At 44.6% G+C, this 17,252-nt stretch overlaps 3 protein-coding genes across 13 annotated transcripts in view; 2 read left to right on the top strand and 1 right to left on the bottom strand.

The window, feature by feature from the left end:
• LOC149854596 (uncharacterized) overlaps nucleotides 1–11,040 on the top strand; it is a 49,486-nt gene extending 38,446 nt beyond the window's left edge. For 2 of the 4 annotated variants that reach the window (XM_090023301.1, XM_090023302.1), the window contains 4 exons: nucleotides 5,014–5,105; nucleotides 5,735–5,856; nucleotides 6,359–6,447; nucleotides 7,463–11,040. In XM_090023301.1, coding sequence (XP_089879427.1) covers nucleotides 5,014–5,105; nucleotides 5,735–5,856; nucleotides 6,359–6,447; nucleotides 7,463–7,595 — 436 coding nt within the window. In that variant the 3' untranslated portion in view covers nucleotides 7,596–11,040. Of the gene's footprint in view, nucleotides 1–790; nucleotides 1,017–5,013; nucleotides 5,106–5,734; nucleotides 5,857–6,358; nucleotides 6,448–7,462 lie in introns of those variants that run through there. The other 2 variants (XR_016438636.1, XM_090023303.1) reach the window with 2 other exon arrangements.
• The window catches only part of NMNAT1 (nicotinamide nucleotide adenylyltransferase 1), a 29,380-nt gene extending 15,808 nt beyond the window's left edge, over nucleotides 1–13,572 (bottom strand). The window contains exons 1-3 of one of the 6 annotated variants that reach the window (XM_090023296.1): nucleotides 13,067–13,442; nucleotides 10,992–11,041; nucleotides 115–293 (exon numbers count right to left, since the gene is read on the bottom strand). The gene's annotated coding sequence lies outside the window, so the exon portion shown is untranslated. The other 5 variants (XM_090023295.1, XM_090023294.1, XM_090023297.1 and 2 more) reach the window with 5 other exon arrangements.
• Nucleotides 13,573–13,607: 35 nt separating this feature from the next.
• Nucleotides 13,608–17,252, top strand: part of LZIC (leucine zipper and CTNNBIP1 domain containing) — a 39,685-nt gene continuing 36,040 nt past the window's right edge. For all 3 annotated transcript variants that reach the window (XM_090023960.1, XM_090023959.1, XM_090023958.1), the window contains exons 1-2: nucleotides 13,608–13,705; nucleotides 15,021–15,150. In XM_090023960.1, coding sequence (XP_089880086.1) covers nucleotides 15,050–15,150 — 101 coding nt within the window. In that variant the 5' untranslated portion in view covers nucleotides 13,608–13,705; nucleotides 15,021–15,049. The remainder of the gene's footprint in view (nucleotides 13,706–15,020; nucleotides 15,151–17,252) is intronic.

Below are 17,252 nucleotides of genomic sequence, written 5' to 3'. Positions count from 1 at the left end.
GGGAGCCATGTTAGGAGGAAGCTGCCAAATTACCGCTTGCTCGGAACAGAAGCAGCGCTGTTAGTGCCACATTTGACCACAGCAAACACAGCATTCATCAATTGCACGGTTTACCTGAACCAAGTAAAAATAGTCCCTGTTAGTTGTCTCAGGAGGACTTTCTCGGATCACCCATGTAGTTGGCATAAACCCTTGCCTCTCGCATAATTTCTGGACCGTCACAGCTACATCGCCCTTACACGACTGAGGATGTTATCCGGACGTTAGAGAAGGGTCTGCTCTTCCTGCAGAAGCTGCACACAGACAAAATACTTGAGCTGGCACTTTTGAAATGTGACCGCAAGAAACAGAAAAGTTGCTCTAAAGGCAAAGCGATCGCCAGCTTACTGTTATGTGCTGTTAACTTAGCATACAACCTTTGCATTACTATGTAGCCCCCCCCTTTCTTTTGAGTTATTTCGGAAATTCTTGGTTTGCAAGTAAAAAACAAAACAAACAAACCAACCAAAAACAGAGGGGAAAGTAAAACCAACCCCCCTTCTCCACAATCCACTTTTCCTGGAGCCTGAGCGCTAGATCAGCCCACAGGGATGTTCACCATCCGACACCAAATCAGAAAAGCAAACCGAGCCCAAATCGAGTGACTAAATGTCAGTCGGCTACAAAGCAGGGGCTAAAAATAAGTCCTCCGAGGCTCTGCAAGTGTTTGCTCCTGCAACACGCCTTGTTCCCTGTAAGAGGATAGTTTGGCAGCTCCCCCGCTCCCTTCTGCAATGGTCTCACGAACTGCCCTCCCAGTCTGGCACGAGCAAACACCGCAGCGCCTGGCCTAAGCGGCGGGGTTGGTGGTTCCTGCCCTCCCCGCCCCGGCCAAAGCAACTCTCCTTCGGGGCAAGGGAAGGCGCCTTGCTCCCCGGTCCCGCCCGGCCATGCTGGTGCTCGTGCCGCTGCGGCTGCTGGCTCAGTCCCTGGCCATCGCGCTGCTGGTCTCGCTCGTCGTGACGAACTGGCTGGTGGTGAGGGGCGCGCGGGCGCTGCAGGGGGCGCTCCGCAGGCTGTGCCGGTAGCGGCCGCGGGGTGAGCGGGGCAGGGGCCCGGGCATGCAGCAGCGGCGGCGGGGCAGCGGGGTTTATTTCGTCCGCAGCAGGAAAAAACCGGGCGGGGATTTAACAAACCCCGTCAAGAGGATGGAGCCGGACTGGTGGCAGAGCGATGGGCTCCAGCTGCAGCAAGGGACGTTTAGGTTGGATGTCAGGGAAAACTTTCTCCCGAGGAGGGTAGGAAAGCAGGGAGGCAGGCTCCCCAGGGAGGGCGAGCCTCTCTCCCACCCCAAATCCCCCTCCTCAGACGTTTTTAGACAAAGCCTCGGCTGGGGTGATCTAGCTGGGGCTGGCCCTGCCGTGAGTAGGTGCCAGACTGGACGCAACCGCCTCAGTTTCCGAGTCTGTGCGAGTGGTGGTGTTGGGGGAGGTTCGTGAGAAATACCGCCGGCGCCGCACGAGAGGGGGGAAGAAATTGAATGGAAAGCCAAGCCCGCCACAAATTTTGGCTCCTCTGGGCCGGGGCGAAGTTTCATAGTTTCTAGGGTCCGAAGGGACTTGAACAGATCATCAAGTCCGACCCCCTGCCCTGGGCAGGAACGAGTGCTGGGATCATAATACCCCAGCCAGATACCTATCCAGTCTCCTCTTAAATAAACTATAAGTATTTTAGTAATTATTTTCCAACACTGGAAAGTTTGTGCTAAGAAATCTGGCATAATTTTTTTCCCCCTGGGTAAAATGATATACTTTATACCAGAAATGGAAATTACAGGGACAAAGCCTGAAACAACTATTATTCCACTCTACCTAAACTTAAGTGGTGGGCATTTATTTTTCTCTTTTGCACACTTCAACTGTTTTTGAGTGGAAGTTGTTTTCTATGTGTCCGTGTGCAAGTTGAACCTGCCCAAGTTGTCCACAAGATACAGTTGTAGTTAGAAAGCAGGAGGAAAGATCTGGTTTGTGCACAAGTTCTTCCTGTCCTGAACTTCTTCCCCCCACAATCTCTCTAGTACCTGTCATCAGCAAGAGAAGCACTGTAACAACAGATATGCTTGGGAACAATTACTTGTTTTTTAAGGCAAACTTTTTTTCTTTTATTCTTGTTCGAAGAGGAGTGGAGATGCAAACGGTCCTACACCTCCCTGCTCTGTACTAATTCTGTCCGTTTCATTACAGTCAATGCGCTCTGTGTTTGCCATGACCAAGTAGGCAGCAGTGGTTCTCAATCTTTTTAGACTCAAGGCACCCCTTGGAAAATGCCAGCTCTTCGCTTTCGCTAATTTTTTTGACTCTGAAAAAATAAAGCATTTCTGCTGCAAAGTATTCAGAGAGGCCACAGCGAGTCAGAATGGTTTTAACACTGCAGAGTCCTATTTGAAATCCCTGGGTTTATCTGACGAATCACATTTGCACACCTAGCAGTGCTGACTTAGCATGGCATCCTGCAGCACCCTTGAAAGAATCACAAGGCACTACAAGGTGGTGCGGTGGCCTGAGCATCATGTCCATACATGTGAATACTTCTCAAGTCCATGGGTCAGTCCTAGGAGCTGGTAAACAAATTATCACCACCCCAATATTAACGGACTTAAAGCCTTTCTCCTCCTTCCAGGTTCTTGAGGATTTGAGGCAGCCCACCTATGATTTTCTCCCTGGTTCTCACAGCCTACCACCTGAGCTGGTGGCTGTCCAAACATCATCAACTCAGAGCGTAATTACGGTTCTGTTTCAGGACTGTTTATGAGAGGGGGTGTTTATGGAAAAAATACAGTAAATGATTTAGAATATTCTTAATCAGACAACGCTTTCAGAGAAAATGGCAAAAATAACTGCAGACTGAATCAGTATAAGCAGTGGTGTGTTAGGGAAGACTGAATGTAAGTAAAAGAAAAAAAAAAAAGCAGCTTGTGACAAGAAAAATCAAAATATAAAAATGGTCCAAATCAGGATGAGAGTAAGTTGGAAAGCCTAAATTACTAAAATGATCTGAAGGAGGTATGTTCAGAGAAAGGCATCTCATAGGACTGGACCACACAATGTTAGATGAACAGAAAATGGAACTAAATGGCTGCTACTCTTATTGTATAGGATCAAGAGATTTAGGCCTTGCCTGTGCCGAGAGGGTCTAGATAACACAGTGGTATGCCCTTGTTTTCATACTCACTTTTAGAAGTAAAGCTGCATGGCTGATAGTGGGAGAATTCTGTATCTTTTACAGTTCAGTTGATAAAACTTTGTGCTAAAAACAGTGCTAACTCCAGCTTCACTTAATTTAAGCATGATCTAGCAGTACCAGTTCTTATCTTAGGGAAAGGTTTGAATTTTTTTAGACTAGTGGTGTCACAGGATCACTGGGCCTGTCTGTAGGCCATATCAGGACTAACCCCCTGTGGCCATGCAACACCCATGGTGCCAGGCTCAGTCTACACACTGCCCATAGCTTGCACCAGCCCCATCTCAGGGCTTGACTGTGTGCAGTCCACAGGCTGGACTCGGTGCTGCACACTGCACAGGATCTGGGGAGCAGGCTGCATGTTGCACCCTGCTGGACCAGCCCTGCGCACTGGCTCCAGGGCTGGTTTGGATCTGGCCCCCAAGCTACTTGTGCACACTGGAGTTAGCATACAGGGTTGGTCCAATGCAGGTGCCACTTGCAGTACATGCCTGTCTCCTTGTGTGCATGCAGCACCGGGTCCAGCCTGTGCATTGCATGCGGCGCAGGGAACCAAGAGCGGTGCACACCTCATATGGTGCAAGGGGTCAGTCCAGAGATCTACAGGTCAGATCACATGGCTCCACAGGCCACATCTGGCCTGCGAGCCATGTGTTTGACACCCCTGTTTTAGACTTACAAATTAATCCCAACCCATTTTGGCAGTAGTTAAGTGCTCATCACCTTTGAAATGCAGCTGTTAAGTTCTTTGCTAGCTTTAAACATGGGACTAAGGAGTTTAATGTCACATGTAATCACTTACAAGAGCTGTGGGTTAGGTGGATTATTTTACTGCATAGCAAGCAACCAAGTTACAATGTCATTCAGTTTATTTTCTTCTCCATCAGGTTGTAGTGTGTGTTTTTGGAATTAACAATCTTCAATGTTTTCTTATAAAGAGAGTTTAACCAGCAAGACTTGACAGGTTTGATGTATGCACTATGACTTCTGAGACCAGTGGAGAAAAAAACGTAGCAGCTATCTTACCTGAGGAGCCGATTTGAGTATTCTGAGACATTCGAGGGAAATCATAGCCTGTCCCAGTTTTTGTTCTCACCTGACAAGGGGACTAGCAGCTGTTATCGCTCCCCTGAAGACGTGACTGAAAACTCCATTATAGGAAGGGATAGGACCGGAAAATCTTCTTGCAGTTATATCTAAGTGGTTATCTATTATTTCCTTCAAGTAGCCTTCTGTTAGGGAACTTCTAGTGTTACAGGAGGTTTTGTGTGGTCATTTGGTGTAAAAGAGATCTCTACACAACTGAGGGACACAACTTTATATAGTCCAGTGCCCGCTAAGGTCCTGCCTGTGACAGAACTCTTTAAGTAATCCAAATATCCCAAATGTCTTCAGTATGGTGTTATTCTACTTTTTGTTAAAGAATAACCTCTACTGGACTGTTTTAGTGGTATCCTGACAGCCATCATTCTACATTTTAAATAGCAGTTGGTAGATAGAGCAGGAGCTTTGCTTCGGCAGGGAGAACTAATGCCAATCTAGCTTGAGCCAGATGCTATTACTTTAACAGTTCTCAGTCCCAGGTTTAAAGTTGTTGATTTTCTCTGATTTGTATCAACATAGTACTGCTATCTCAAAACAGTGCTCTCTAACAGATTCGTACGTGCCTCTGAAATGCATAAATGGGGATAGTAGAAAAGGCTGATAGCTTTTTCTCATAACATGAGAGACAATTAACAAAAATAATACAAGAACAAGTATTTTGTTTAATCAAAATGTAACTGTTCTCTCTAGGTTGCTTTTCAGACCAAACTTCTCCCAATGCATCAGCCAGACACTTCCGAACAGCTTGGTTGGTGGTATCATCTTTGTTTTCTTCACCTTTGGTGAGTTTTATGATTATCAGAATTTTACACGGAGCTATATGGGACAGCAAGGAAACAGGCCTTGATTTAGATCTCAAAAGTTTGTAAGAAGCACCAGGAGCAGGAACTGGGTGGCAGTGTCCCAGATACTTTTCTAGTTCTTTTACAGCCAATTCAGTTAAATGTTTAATTCTAGTGTCCTGATGCAGCCTGCTGCCAGGATTAAGATGGAAGATGAAAAAATATATACATCCATTGTCCAAGAGATAATATCGATACATATGTACCACTTTTGTCATTTGGCAACTTACACAGGTATGAATTATCACAGACATTTTGCTAATAGACCTAGCGGGAACACAAGTGAAAGAGATATAATAGTGTTATTATGGCAAGGCAGGAAGAGAAAACAAGGGCGAGCTATTTGAGGTTACAGACTTAAGTGGGCGGTTAACTTTCAGTGTTTTTATGCTGGTAGACAAATACTGTAGTTATATTTTTAGAAGCCAAATGGAATACTGACCAGTTCTACAAAAGAGCAAGCAAGATAAAGACAGCTCAAAAGAGGAAAGATTATCGTTTTGAACTCTTTCATCAGGATGAACTTTAAAGCAAGCGTTATCTTGATTATTCTCATGCTATCTTTTTAGGGCTGCCATCAGTGCTTAATTTTACAAAGCCTACCTCCTGGGAGCTGAAAGTGATCTTCTGCATATTCAGTAGTAGATCATTCCCTCAAGGAGTCTGTACTATTGTCTTGGCTACACAGTGTGTATGTATTCAAACCTTCACTCCACTTATTTTAAGTAAAATATTTTTCTACTTCCTCTAAAGGGAACCTTTGATTATTGAAGGCTTTTAAATATTTTGAATATTTTAGGAAGCAAATTTTTGGTTTCAGAAGAGCCATAAAAATGCTATTAACTACAGTGACAGTTCTTATACCTAGCTTATACTTTTGTTCAACTACTTAATTATCTTTTCACAGTAATTTAGGGTATAATGTCTGGATTTTTCTGTGAATGGATGAAAATTTCAATTTCTTGGCAAACAGAATGGAACAGTAATACATAAAACTAGCATTACATTTACCTACCTGTAATACATTAATTTGATTAGAACTAGAAGAATTTAGTATATTTTCTTCACCTTCATATCTTGAATTGTAATGTTAAAATAGTTGCCACTGTTTTCACTGATCAACTAAAAACTCTAACAAGCATGCAACTATTCTGATAACAAGAAATCTTTTTGACAGTTGCTTTCTTACACAGGTCAAAATCGTCCCTGAACTTTACTGTGTTTCTATGATGTCGACAATGAGCAGCACGACTTCAGCAGGTACCTGTGCACATTTTTTAAAGTGAGAATTTAACTTTTTACTCTGTGTAGAATTAGTTTTGCACATTTTCCCTTTATCTTGATCTACCTGTATTTAAAAATATGAGTTGATAACTTGAAATAAGGGATGCTGTGAAATAATTAGGCCAAATATTTGAGTTTGAAGTAAAGCCCATGAAGGCTTCTATTAAATTCCTTTTAAAAAATGGGAAGTAAAAATATTTAAATGTTCTACTGAAGCATTAGAAACAGCACCATGGTGTTAGCTTGTTACAGATTAATTCGGGTACTTGAGAAGGCCCTACAGGATACATGCAGGCAGGCAGGTAGGGAATGGTGCCATGCACCATCCCCTGTAGGTGCTGTCCACTTGGCCAGATGCAGTGGAAGATCACATGCAGCAGCTGCCGCCTCTCCATATTCGGCTACATGCCACTTACCCACGCTTAGCATCCACCTGCCAGGGGTACACTGCTCTGCATCCACCTGCCAGGGGTACACTGACCCAAAAAGTTTGAAAACCCCTGGATTAACTTGTATAAAAAAGTGATACTGACCTGTCCATTTTGGTTGTGGGAACTGAATAGAGCAAAAATAGTAAGCTAACAGCTTGCATGATGACAGGTTAATTAGTTGGGTGTTTTATTTGTTTTAATGTTCAGTTTATATGCAAGGTGTGATAGTATCCTTTAAACTAGAACTTAGATTGTTCTAGATGTTATATTTTGAGACTAGCTTCTGTGGAAGTAGTTTAACAGGGTAGACAAAACTAAAAAAACTCTGATCATCTATACATGGGTACAGCATACCCCTTTCTGCTCACTTCATTCTCTTACCATCTTCCCACAACCCTAAATGTATCTTAGTGTACTTCTTCATGGAAATGTTCTGGCTTCCCAGTATGGCTTCTCCCAACTGATCTTAAATAGACACACTGAAACTAGAAAATGCTATGAGTCAGCCTCCTGCTGTAGTTGTCTGTAGCATGTTTGAAGCCTCCATGCTGAGCACTGAATAGCCTTCCATTGTTTCCACAGCAACATCCTTGCCTGGCAAGTTCCCACAAGGTTGCTCTCGCTTTCCCACCCCTTTCATAAGAAGAAACTGACTGAACCTTGCAGTAGCCACAGTGGGAAGAGTTTGAAGAGATATTCACAGCTAAATTGTTAACTCCTAATACATACTAAAATCAGGTGCCACATGAATGGAAATGGAACAGCTCTGGTGTCTTTGAGGTTCACTCTGGAAGTGTTAGTACTTTTTAGGGCTTTCAAGAGGTTTTTTTCCTGCAGAATTTTTCTAATACTCTTCTTCATTAGCACAAAGTAGTTAGCAGTCCAGGACTTGAAGGGTTGGTACTGCTGGGAGTGCAGACCTTACACTGGCATCAGCTGGAAGAGTTGCTATGGGAACAGGAGAAGGAAGGAGCTGGACTTGCCTTTGTAATGCACAAAGCTCCAGTTTCAAAAGAAGAAAGTGTCTCAGATTGCACAGCTGAATAGGGCTGATTTTCTGCTTCTAAAAAAAAGGGGGAGATAATGAGAAATCTTAGGATAGAAATATATGGTGCCTTTTTCTGCAACAGGGATCAAATGGTCTTTTACATCATGGCAGCTAATTTTACAGTCTAGAAAAACAGGCAGCTATTAAACTGCATCATAAACTTGCTTCTAACTCACTCTGTGTCTGTTTACAAATTGAGAGGTATTTATAGAAAGATCTGATTATTCACGCATACTTTCATCTTCCTAATTCCTTCTGACATCTGTGGTCCAGCACCATTTTCTCAGGAAACACAGCTGTCTATAGCTGGCAAAGGCAGCAGAAGGGATGAGATCAGATACAGTTATCCTTCTGCCTTGAGTGGCAACTTTGCAACTGGGGTACACTCAGGGTGAGGTGACATTTATATTCAGCCTGGAAACACCTTGATACTACGGCAAAAAGGGGAATGCATTAGCACCTCCTAGAAGAGAATGGTAAGGCTTAGGGCCTATCTATTGTTGGACTGTAAGGTTCACTCCATTGGCATCAGATGAATTTGCCTGAAATACTTCCGTAGTTACAAAACTATTCTTGTACACAAAATTAAAAATGTTGAGAAACTTCTGTCAGACTAATTTAAACTACTGCATTGCAGGCAATTTGGAATACATCAGACTTATGGTACTTGTATATCAGGTGCACATTATGAAAAAAACTGCTCACTGAGTCAACTTCAACCTTGTTGTTGCAACATCAGTGTTCTACAAAACAGTTTCTTGGCCCATACTACTATTTTTAGCTTTTATTCTTTTACTTCAAAAAGCTCTACTATACAAGTGTGGAAATGCTACTACCTGATTTAGACTGAGTGTGGGAAATCAAGATAAGCTTTAAACTGGAACTTGGAATTGTTCTGTTTTTCTCTCTTACCACTGCCCCTTGCCAAAAAACTTGTTAAAAAAGAAGCCAACTATTGCCTAGATCAGTGGTTTTTAACCTTTTTAGACTTCAGGCGCCCCCTTCATAACTTCTGTGCGAGTGGCACCCAGTTTCAAAAACTACTTGATATATTTTATACGTTACAGAGCTTACCTCCTTGCAGAGGAACTGGGCAGTGGGGGTAGGGGACAAACCTGAACCTATGCTCATCTCCTCACCTCTCCTGACACCCTTCAAAGGATCAGGCACCCCAGGGTGCCATGATACTCTGGTTGAGAGTCACTGGCCTGGATCTTTGTTGCAACTCTTTAAAGACCTGTGCTGGATGCAGAGCTAGCTTGTATAAAATAACCATTTTTATGGACTGTAGAAACGATTTTTAAAACAATCTGTTGAACTAAAACCACGAACCAGGTTCACCTGATGTAAACTGTAACTGTGTTCTTACTGTGGATGCCTTAGGAACATTTGCACAAGCCTCTCTATTGTATTCTTAGGGACAGATAAGAAAAATAAATAAGTACACTGTACAATTCTGTTCCAGAACAAGCTAAACCATAGCTTCACCATTTACTGGTAAAATAGCTTAGATTTAGGTAATGTTCTTGCCTCTACCATTAATTTCTGTTCTGAGAAAATTCTTTTTAATAACTTAAGAGATATTATTTCTAAATAAGAAAAGGTCAGTGGTTGACACAGCTAGATTAGGGGCCTGGTCTAGGACAGGACCACAACATCAGATTCACTTAGTCCTTTTTGCCCCATTTTTGTCCGTTTCATGTTATTACAATGGAGTCTCTCTCAACTGTCTGATAGAGTTGGGTTAAACAGAAGAAGAGTCTAATACTCTAATAAATTTTCTGACAATACTGTAGAGTAATCTCTTAAATCAAGAAATTGCCCGTTAAACTTCCTAGTGATGCTTTGTGGCCCAGGAAGGTAGTGTCTTCTTCTGGAGGACCTCCTAAATATTTCTTTTTCTATGTGGAAAAGGACATGGTCACTGAAGGGCATAGGTGTCTTTTCCTAAACGATAAATGATTCATCAACCACACCATGATGGCACAGAGTTTGAATAAGCTCCCCTCATGGATGAATAGCCATTCAGTAAAACTAGTTCTGAGTAAGATGGAGCAGAGGAAAGGATTTTGAAAATTTGGCAGTGACAGTGCATCTCCTTCATTCAAAGTTAAGCAAGTACCATTGGAAAACTTAATTCAGAACTGAGAGGACTATATGCATTCTACCTCACTCTTAAGCTCTCCTGTTGAAGTGCCTACAAGCAATGCTTTCTCTCACCTCTGGCTGGCTGGAAGTCTCCACTTTTGCCTGGCGAAGTGACTGGGTTTAAGTTATACAGGTTTCTGTCATCTTCAAAATCAGGCATGCAGCCACCAGTCTTTAGAAAGCTCTAACTAATTCAGAACATGGCAGCATGCCTCCTTAGTAACACAGGCTACTAGGAGCATGCCAATCCGCCCTTTTCTCTCTATGCTGCATTTCCACAGAATATCAAGTCGAGTTCAAGACTATTACAAAATTATTTAAGAAGTCAAGATGGCGACTAAAGTAAAAATGTCCATTTCTGAGGCATAATGAAACTGTCTACCACTAGGATCTGTTGCAGAAGACACCTGTTTTTTGCCTCTGATGCCAGACTGTGCAATACACTTGCCTGGAAAGTAAAAGCTACCATAAACCTCCATGTCCTCCACTTAAAATGCAAAGGTGCACTTCTTCCTTTTTAAGTTAAACAGAACAATACACATGTATTTGTGCAAAAGAAAAAACCTATCCCTCTTCTCCCGCCACCCCAAAACAAAACCAACTCTGCCCACTCATTATACTGCATTCACAATTTCTTCCAGGGAGAGAAGATTTAAAAGAATGAACCAGCCAGGAGGGGTGAATGAACCCATATAAAAGAGAATATCCACTCAAGTCATTTATTCTGACTATGCAATATTGTTGATTTTGTATTATCTAGCACTATTGTGTACTGAATTAACACACTGTCCAAACCACCCCGGCATGACCATGACCTCTAAATACTTGCAACAGTAACAACAGTTCTTTGTTCTTTATCCTCTCAGATCCCCAAAAGCCAAGTCCTTGGTATGTACAGCGAAAAAAGCTTCTTACATGGATGTAAAGCTTAGAGCAGTTTCATAGCATCTAACTCTTCACGCCAGCTACAAAATAAAACACAGAAAATAAGTCTCCCTAATGATACCTGAGATAAGGAATCAAAATGAAGGTATAAAGAAAATTAATTCTCAGAGAGATTCTCCATAGAATTAACATAAGGCTACAAACAAAGTCACATTTGTCCTGGGATAAGTCATTTTATCTCAGGACAGAGTGCAGTTGTTCAGATGTCCATGTCCACTGTCCTGGGACAAAACCTTAAAAGGTTCACGAAGTGCTAAGATGTGATAACAGTTTGCTGCAGGATATCACAAAGTATGTCTGAATGCATGTCCTGGGATCGCATCATGGGATCAATGGCAGAAAAGCAGCAAATCATTCAGCTGCTACCAAATCCCTGACTGGAAGGATGATGTGTATGCACACCAATCCTGGAACAAAAATGTTCCAGGACAAACACATGCACAGTTTGTCCTGTAATGTCTGTTTGTAGCCTAAGTGACATAATAAATTGCTGGGAACTAATAATACATTTTGTTACAAATTAGTACACATTGTTGCATATTTCAATGGGTATTAACAAAACCTCCATTTCTTAATACCCATAAAAACTCCTTTTCACTGCCACATTCTTTTTACCAAACATTTAGCTTTACTTTCCAGTAGGAAAATTAACAGTGACAACACATGGAGGCACACATACGTTTGACGTATCCAACATTTTCAGTAAGTCCATGCCATATTGTTCTGAAATTGTCATGTGCATCTGCACAAGAAAATGCTGAAAATGTCTGCCAAACTGTTACACATGCACTTTTTGTGGCATTTTCACTTTCAGAATAAAGCAAACCTGGGAAATATTGCAATAGTTTTGAATGTTATGAGGATGTGATTCTTGTCTGCCTCTTCCCCTTCTTTTGTTCTCTGTTTGTCACTCTTCCTCTTTCTCCTTCCCAATCATGCATCTTCCAAACAAAAATGAATGATCACTTTTTCATCCTTGCCATATGTTAATGCACTCACCCTTGTGTTCACTCATGCCCACCCACTCCCTGTATTTCTCAAATCTCCCATTAAAAGGGCAGTGGCTCCCAGGCCACACTTTCAGCTCATCTTCATTTTGAAGAAAGAACAACGGTGAACATAATTTTTTTCCCTTTTTCCCCGTAAAAAAGCAGCAGCAGCCAATGTGCCATTCACTCTTCCTGACAATCCTCTTAACATTCAAATACAGCAGAACTAGGCATATACATACGCCCTAGAATGCTATTTCTCAACCTGTGGGTCATGACCCAGAAGTGGGACGCAAGAATATGTGAAAACGTTGCAAACAAACTTTAAAAATGGATCAAACAACTTTAAAAATGGATTATCTTTTAAAGGTGAAAAACATGGGAAACCATGGCTTCTCTTGCAGGCTGGCAGAGTTCCAGTCTGCAAGGGACTGCTTGGGGGACCCTCCCATTCCCCACACACCCAGCCCCTGCCTCACACACTGCGGGCAGCAGGCCGGGAGTGAGGGGCACTGGCTCGGGACTGGCCACTGATGTTTACAGATGGGTCCTGGTACAAAAAAAAAGTTTGAGAACCATGGCTCAAGAGGGTTGTGACTTTATACTGCAGGACAAAGATATGGTTTTGTTCTTTGGAAAATGACCAGTTATCAGTACGTTTTCAGTCTGTTCTACTTACTTCGGTGTCTCTCAATGAGAGCAGTGTCAGGTATAGTTTTGCTGGGGGCATTTACAAACAAATCTACGAATGTCAAATCTGCTCCTGCAACCCTCATACTAACACCAGTGAGACATCCCAAGAGAGAAAGAACTATGTACAGGTGATGGGTGTACAGGACAGGGCCCTGAATTAGGACCTGACCCCGGGCAACTGGCGGCTCCCGAGTCAGGGGAGGCAAGTGCCATGCACCCCCTACATGTTGCCACTGGACCTGGCGCTTCTCAACAGCACTCTGCACACCCCAGAAACAATCCCACCTCCATGGACACCCTGAGCATTCACCCACCACATTTCAAAGAGGTAAGACGCTGGCTGCTACGGTTCCCCTGCTTTACCTGTGTTAGGTCTGTGTCCTGTCAGGGTTGACGGTCCTTAGTTTAGATGACAGTTTGTACGGGAGGGCTGAGATAGGAGTGACCCTGCCTCAGGCAGGGGACCTGTGGAGGTCCCTTCCAGCCCTGCTGCTCTACGATGGGAGCTGGGAACTGCCAGGTAGGCTGAAGGCTTGGGAACAGCCGCCCTCCCCCCGCTGCCTCAGGACGGCATTTCCAGTCTGACCCCGTTGGATATCCGGGGCTGCTCCATCAGCGCCAGACCCGCACGATCCCCATCTGGGTCCGGCCACCCCAGAGAGGAGCTGGGGGACAACAGACCCCCAACCCCGAGGGGCGAGACCGCCCCAAGAGCCACCAGCACGTGCCTCCGCGCCCCGCTTACCGCGCGCCGCCGCGTGCTAAACAGAGCGCCCGGGGCAGCACGCACCCGGCCGGAAGTGCGCGCGAGTCCAGCACTAGAAACTGTCCCCCAGTCAGAACTGCACGCGGGTCCGGCGCTGGAAAATGTCCCCCGGCCGGAAGTACGCGAGTGTTCGTTGCTGGAAAGTGTCCCCCGACCGGAAGTGCATGCCGGTCCGGGCGGGATTCCCCTGCGCGCAGTGAAGCTGAATAGGGTCTGAGGCGGCCGCCCCGCTTGAGGTGAGCGGTCCTGCGGCCGGCGGGCTGGGACTTCCGTGGGTGCCTGGGTCTGGCAGGGGAGAACAGAACCAGGCGACCCGGAGCCAAGGAGGAGAGAAGAGCCAAGATTTCTCCGTGCGGAATCAGGGCGATCTGAGGGGCAGGGAGAGAACCGGAGGCCCGAGGGCAGGGCGGGCAATGTCTGGAGCCCGCGGGCTGCATCGGGAGCGTTGTTGGGGTCTCGCAGGCTGGGGCTACACCCGCCCCCTGCGCTACTGCTCCCCGCATCCCCATGTGGGATGGAGCCGTGGACGGGCTGGGAGTAGGAGCGGCGAGTGAAGCCGGAGTCACGGGGGTGGGAGCAGAGCCTGCCCGGTGTGCTGCCCGCAGGCCCCTGCAACAGATGAGGGGGCGCTCGCAGCTCTCAGGCTGTCTGGTACAGAGGGTGGGGAGACCACCTTGGCAAAAAGGTGAACTCTTCAGTGAGTTAAAAGTTAAAAAAGAACCTTACAGTGAGTGAAAAATTGGCCACTTGGATGACTATAATAAGTATCGCACAAGCACACAGTGAGAAAATCGGAAGAGCTAAAGCAGAAACTGAGATGCAGCTGGCAAGGGATGTAGAAGCAGGTTAGACTAACATTTGTCTGAAATGGTTTAGACAGGGCTGATCCTCCCTAAAGCACAGGCCTAGACTAGACAACTTCCTGAGGTCCCTGCCACCCCTACTTTGCTATGATTCTGGGCTGATCATGAACACAGGAGTGGTGACTCTTGTAGCATTGGGTACCTTGTTCTAGATTAATTATTCTAAAAAGTGAAAATTTGGTAGGAACATAGAAAGTTTTTAGGTTTTGTTTTATGAATGTCTCAGTGTTTGAGTCATCCAGACTCAAGCCTAGTGTTTTCCCTTTATCATAATTTTCAAATAGATGATTAAAGGTTGTCTTCAGTTTTCTGAGACATAAATGATGCTTTCAGTTCTCTAAGGTGTAGACTGACTTTAGTAATTTCTTTTTGCTTTCTGATGTTTTTCTATTTTGTCTCTACTGTGCCTGCTGAACTCTTTCACTTGGACCACTCTGTAAAGAGAAGAATATTCTCATAGTGCCACCTGTGCCTTCCTAGTCTACTTTTACAGTTTCAAGATACTTTATTTTAGCTATTCCTAGGTAGGAGCCTTCAGGCTGCTAGTGGTTTTTGGATCATCTTTTAAGCATAGTCTTATTGTATGCTGACACTTATTCTGATATAGAAGCCATGCTTGTCAGTACTACCTTTCAGTTTGCACTGAGAAATGTCTTCATATCAGTAAAATGTGCTCTCTGTTTTATAGGTGAGCTCTTCCCATGCAAAGATTTTAAAATGGCTTCAAGAGGAACAACAGAGACTAGTAAGCTAAAACAGAACTTGGAAGAGCAGTTGGACAGATTAATGCAGCAGCTGCAAGACCTGGAGGAATGCAGGTAATAAAAGGCAGTGTCTCCCTTTTAAGTGCAAATATTTTTTTCTGGTAGAATCCTTGCTGGAGTGTTGTGTATAAAGCAGCCAAGGAAGCCAAGAAGAAACAATGCAGGACAAATTCAAGTGAATGTTTCACTTCCCTTATGCAAATAAAAGAAAAAATGGAGGAAGCTAGGAATGTTCTTTACTATCACCTTGGAGATTTCAAACTCATGAATAAAGTGTGGACTTAAGATGATGCATCTTTTTCCAGTTAATGAAAAATTCAGACTTTTAGTGTTTGCTATCTTTCATAAATTATGTACTTCTTTATACCTGTGCTTAGTTTTAATCAGATGTTTGGTCGTGTGCGTAACTTGGCATACATTCAAATAGACTTTGTGATGTCCTTGTGTATTAACTCTTAATGAATTTATAAAAATTAGATGGAGAAAGTCTGTTGGGTCCATGCCAGTTCAGAAATGATTTCTTCAGTGTGTTGTTTCTGATGTTTTCTCTCAGTAATTCTCAATAGCTGTAACAATGTGGCTTTACCGTTTCCTTTCAGGAGCCATTCAGTAGTAGCTAACTAAGTCTCTGTGACTTGATATAGCCAATGACATACTAGAGAGCTACCTGGAACATGCTTTCCCAGGTGACAGGTACACCTGTGTATATTTAGGAGCTAGTGACTTGCCAAGACACTTGAAGGGTTCTCCTTCATGGTCTACTTAGCCAACTCACGGCATGTCACTGATAGGCCCTAGAGCAGAGGTAGGCAAAAATAAGGCCTGCCAACTGATTGGATTGGATTGAACCCACGGGTGGATGCCCACCAATTGATTGCATTAAACCCTTGGCTACCCCTGTGGTGCTCGGCCTGGGGCTGCCCTGAGAGGGAGTGGGTGGGGCTCAGCCCCACGCACTGCCAGCATGCACAGCTTCCCAGCGGGGCTGCTCTTGGTGTGGTTGCAGCTGCCAGGGTACTGCTCAGCTCCCCCTGCCTCCAGCGGCTCTTCCTTTTTCTGCTCCTGTTGTACTGCTCTGAGCAGCAGATAGTGTGGGAAAGTGATAACAGCTGAGAGGATGCGTTCTGGGCACCAAATGCCAGACCAGGTCAGGGGGAAGCTGCAGTTGGGAGACTCCTGCCCCAGCACATAGGGCTCCAGCTCCAGCTCCTGGCCGTCTTCCACCCACTTCACCCCCCCCCCCAGCATGTTTCGCAGCCACGAGTGGGTGGAGGGTGGCCTGGAGCTGGAGCCTTGCACACTGGGGCAGGAGCTGCCCTGTTGCAGCTTTCCCCCTACCTGGTTGGGTGCGTGGTGCGTGACATGCATCCCCACAGCTGCTACATCTCCCTGCACTACCTGCTGTTTGGAGTGGTGTAGTGGGGGGAGCTGAGCAGCAACCAAGTGGTTGCAGCCACACCAGGAATAGCCCTTCTGGGAAGCTGTGCATGTTGATCAGGGCCATTGACAGTGCCCCAGGCAGGAGTGAGTAGGTCTTGGTTCTGTGTGGGCACTGCAGGGCAGCCGTGGGCTGGAGGGGAGGAGGTGGATGGCTTCACCCAAGCAAACTCCACATGTGCCCTGTGTCCCCCATTCCCTTTCCTCCCCCCCACCTGGCTCCGGGGACTTGGCCAATGGGTAGCCCCCCACACACACATTTTCCCCCTCCCATCCTGCCTCACACATAGTATAAAGAGTATGACTTTATTTTGAGCTATTATGCGATTACCTCCTTATACACTACTCAAAATCACATAAATCAGGGCAAAAAATATTTTAAATGAAATTTAAATATGTTATAGTAGATGTTTGATTTTTAGTATATGATTTTTTTTTTTTTATCTGTAATTTGGTAAAATGTCTTCTGAAAGATTTTGTGTCTGGCCCTCAACAGCTCACCAGAGCTTGTTAAGTGGCCCGCTAGCCAAAATAATTGCCCTTCCCTGCGCTGAAGGAAGTAGTGTTCATCTTTTTTGAGCCAGAGGAAAGATTGCTGTGATAAGAAACAAGTAAAGAGCAAGCAAGAAAGCAGAAAATGGGCTCATACCTTGTATTGAAAGTACAGTTCTTTAAGAAAGTGAGAGGAGTAATAATTTATATTATATTACCATAAGCTT

The sequence above is a fragment of the Crocodylus siamensis genome, chromosome 12 (genome assembly GCF_052110815.1).
Source record: "Crocodylus siamensis isolate JL-2025a chromosome 12, ASM5211081v1, whole genome shotgun sequence".
NCBI classification, from domain to species: Eukaryota; Metazoa; Chordata; order Crocodylia; family Crocodylidae; genus Crocodylus; species Crocodylus siamensis.
This window is presented reverse-complemented; position numbering and strand designations above follow the sequence as displayed.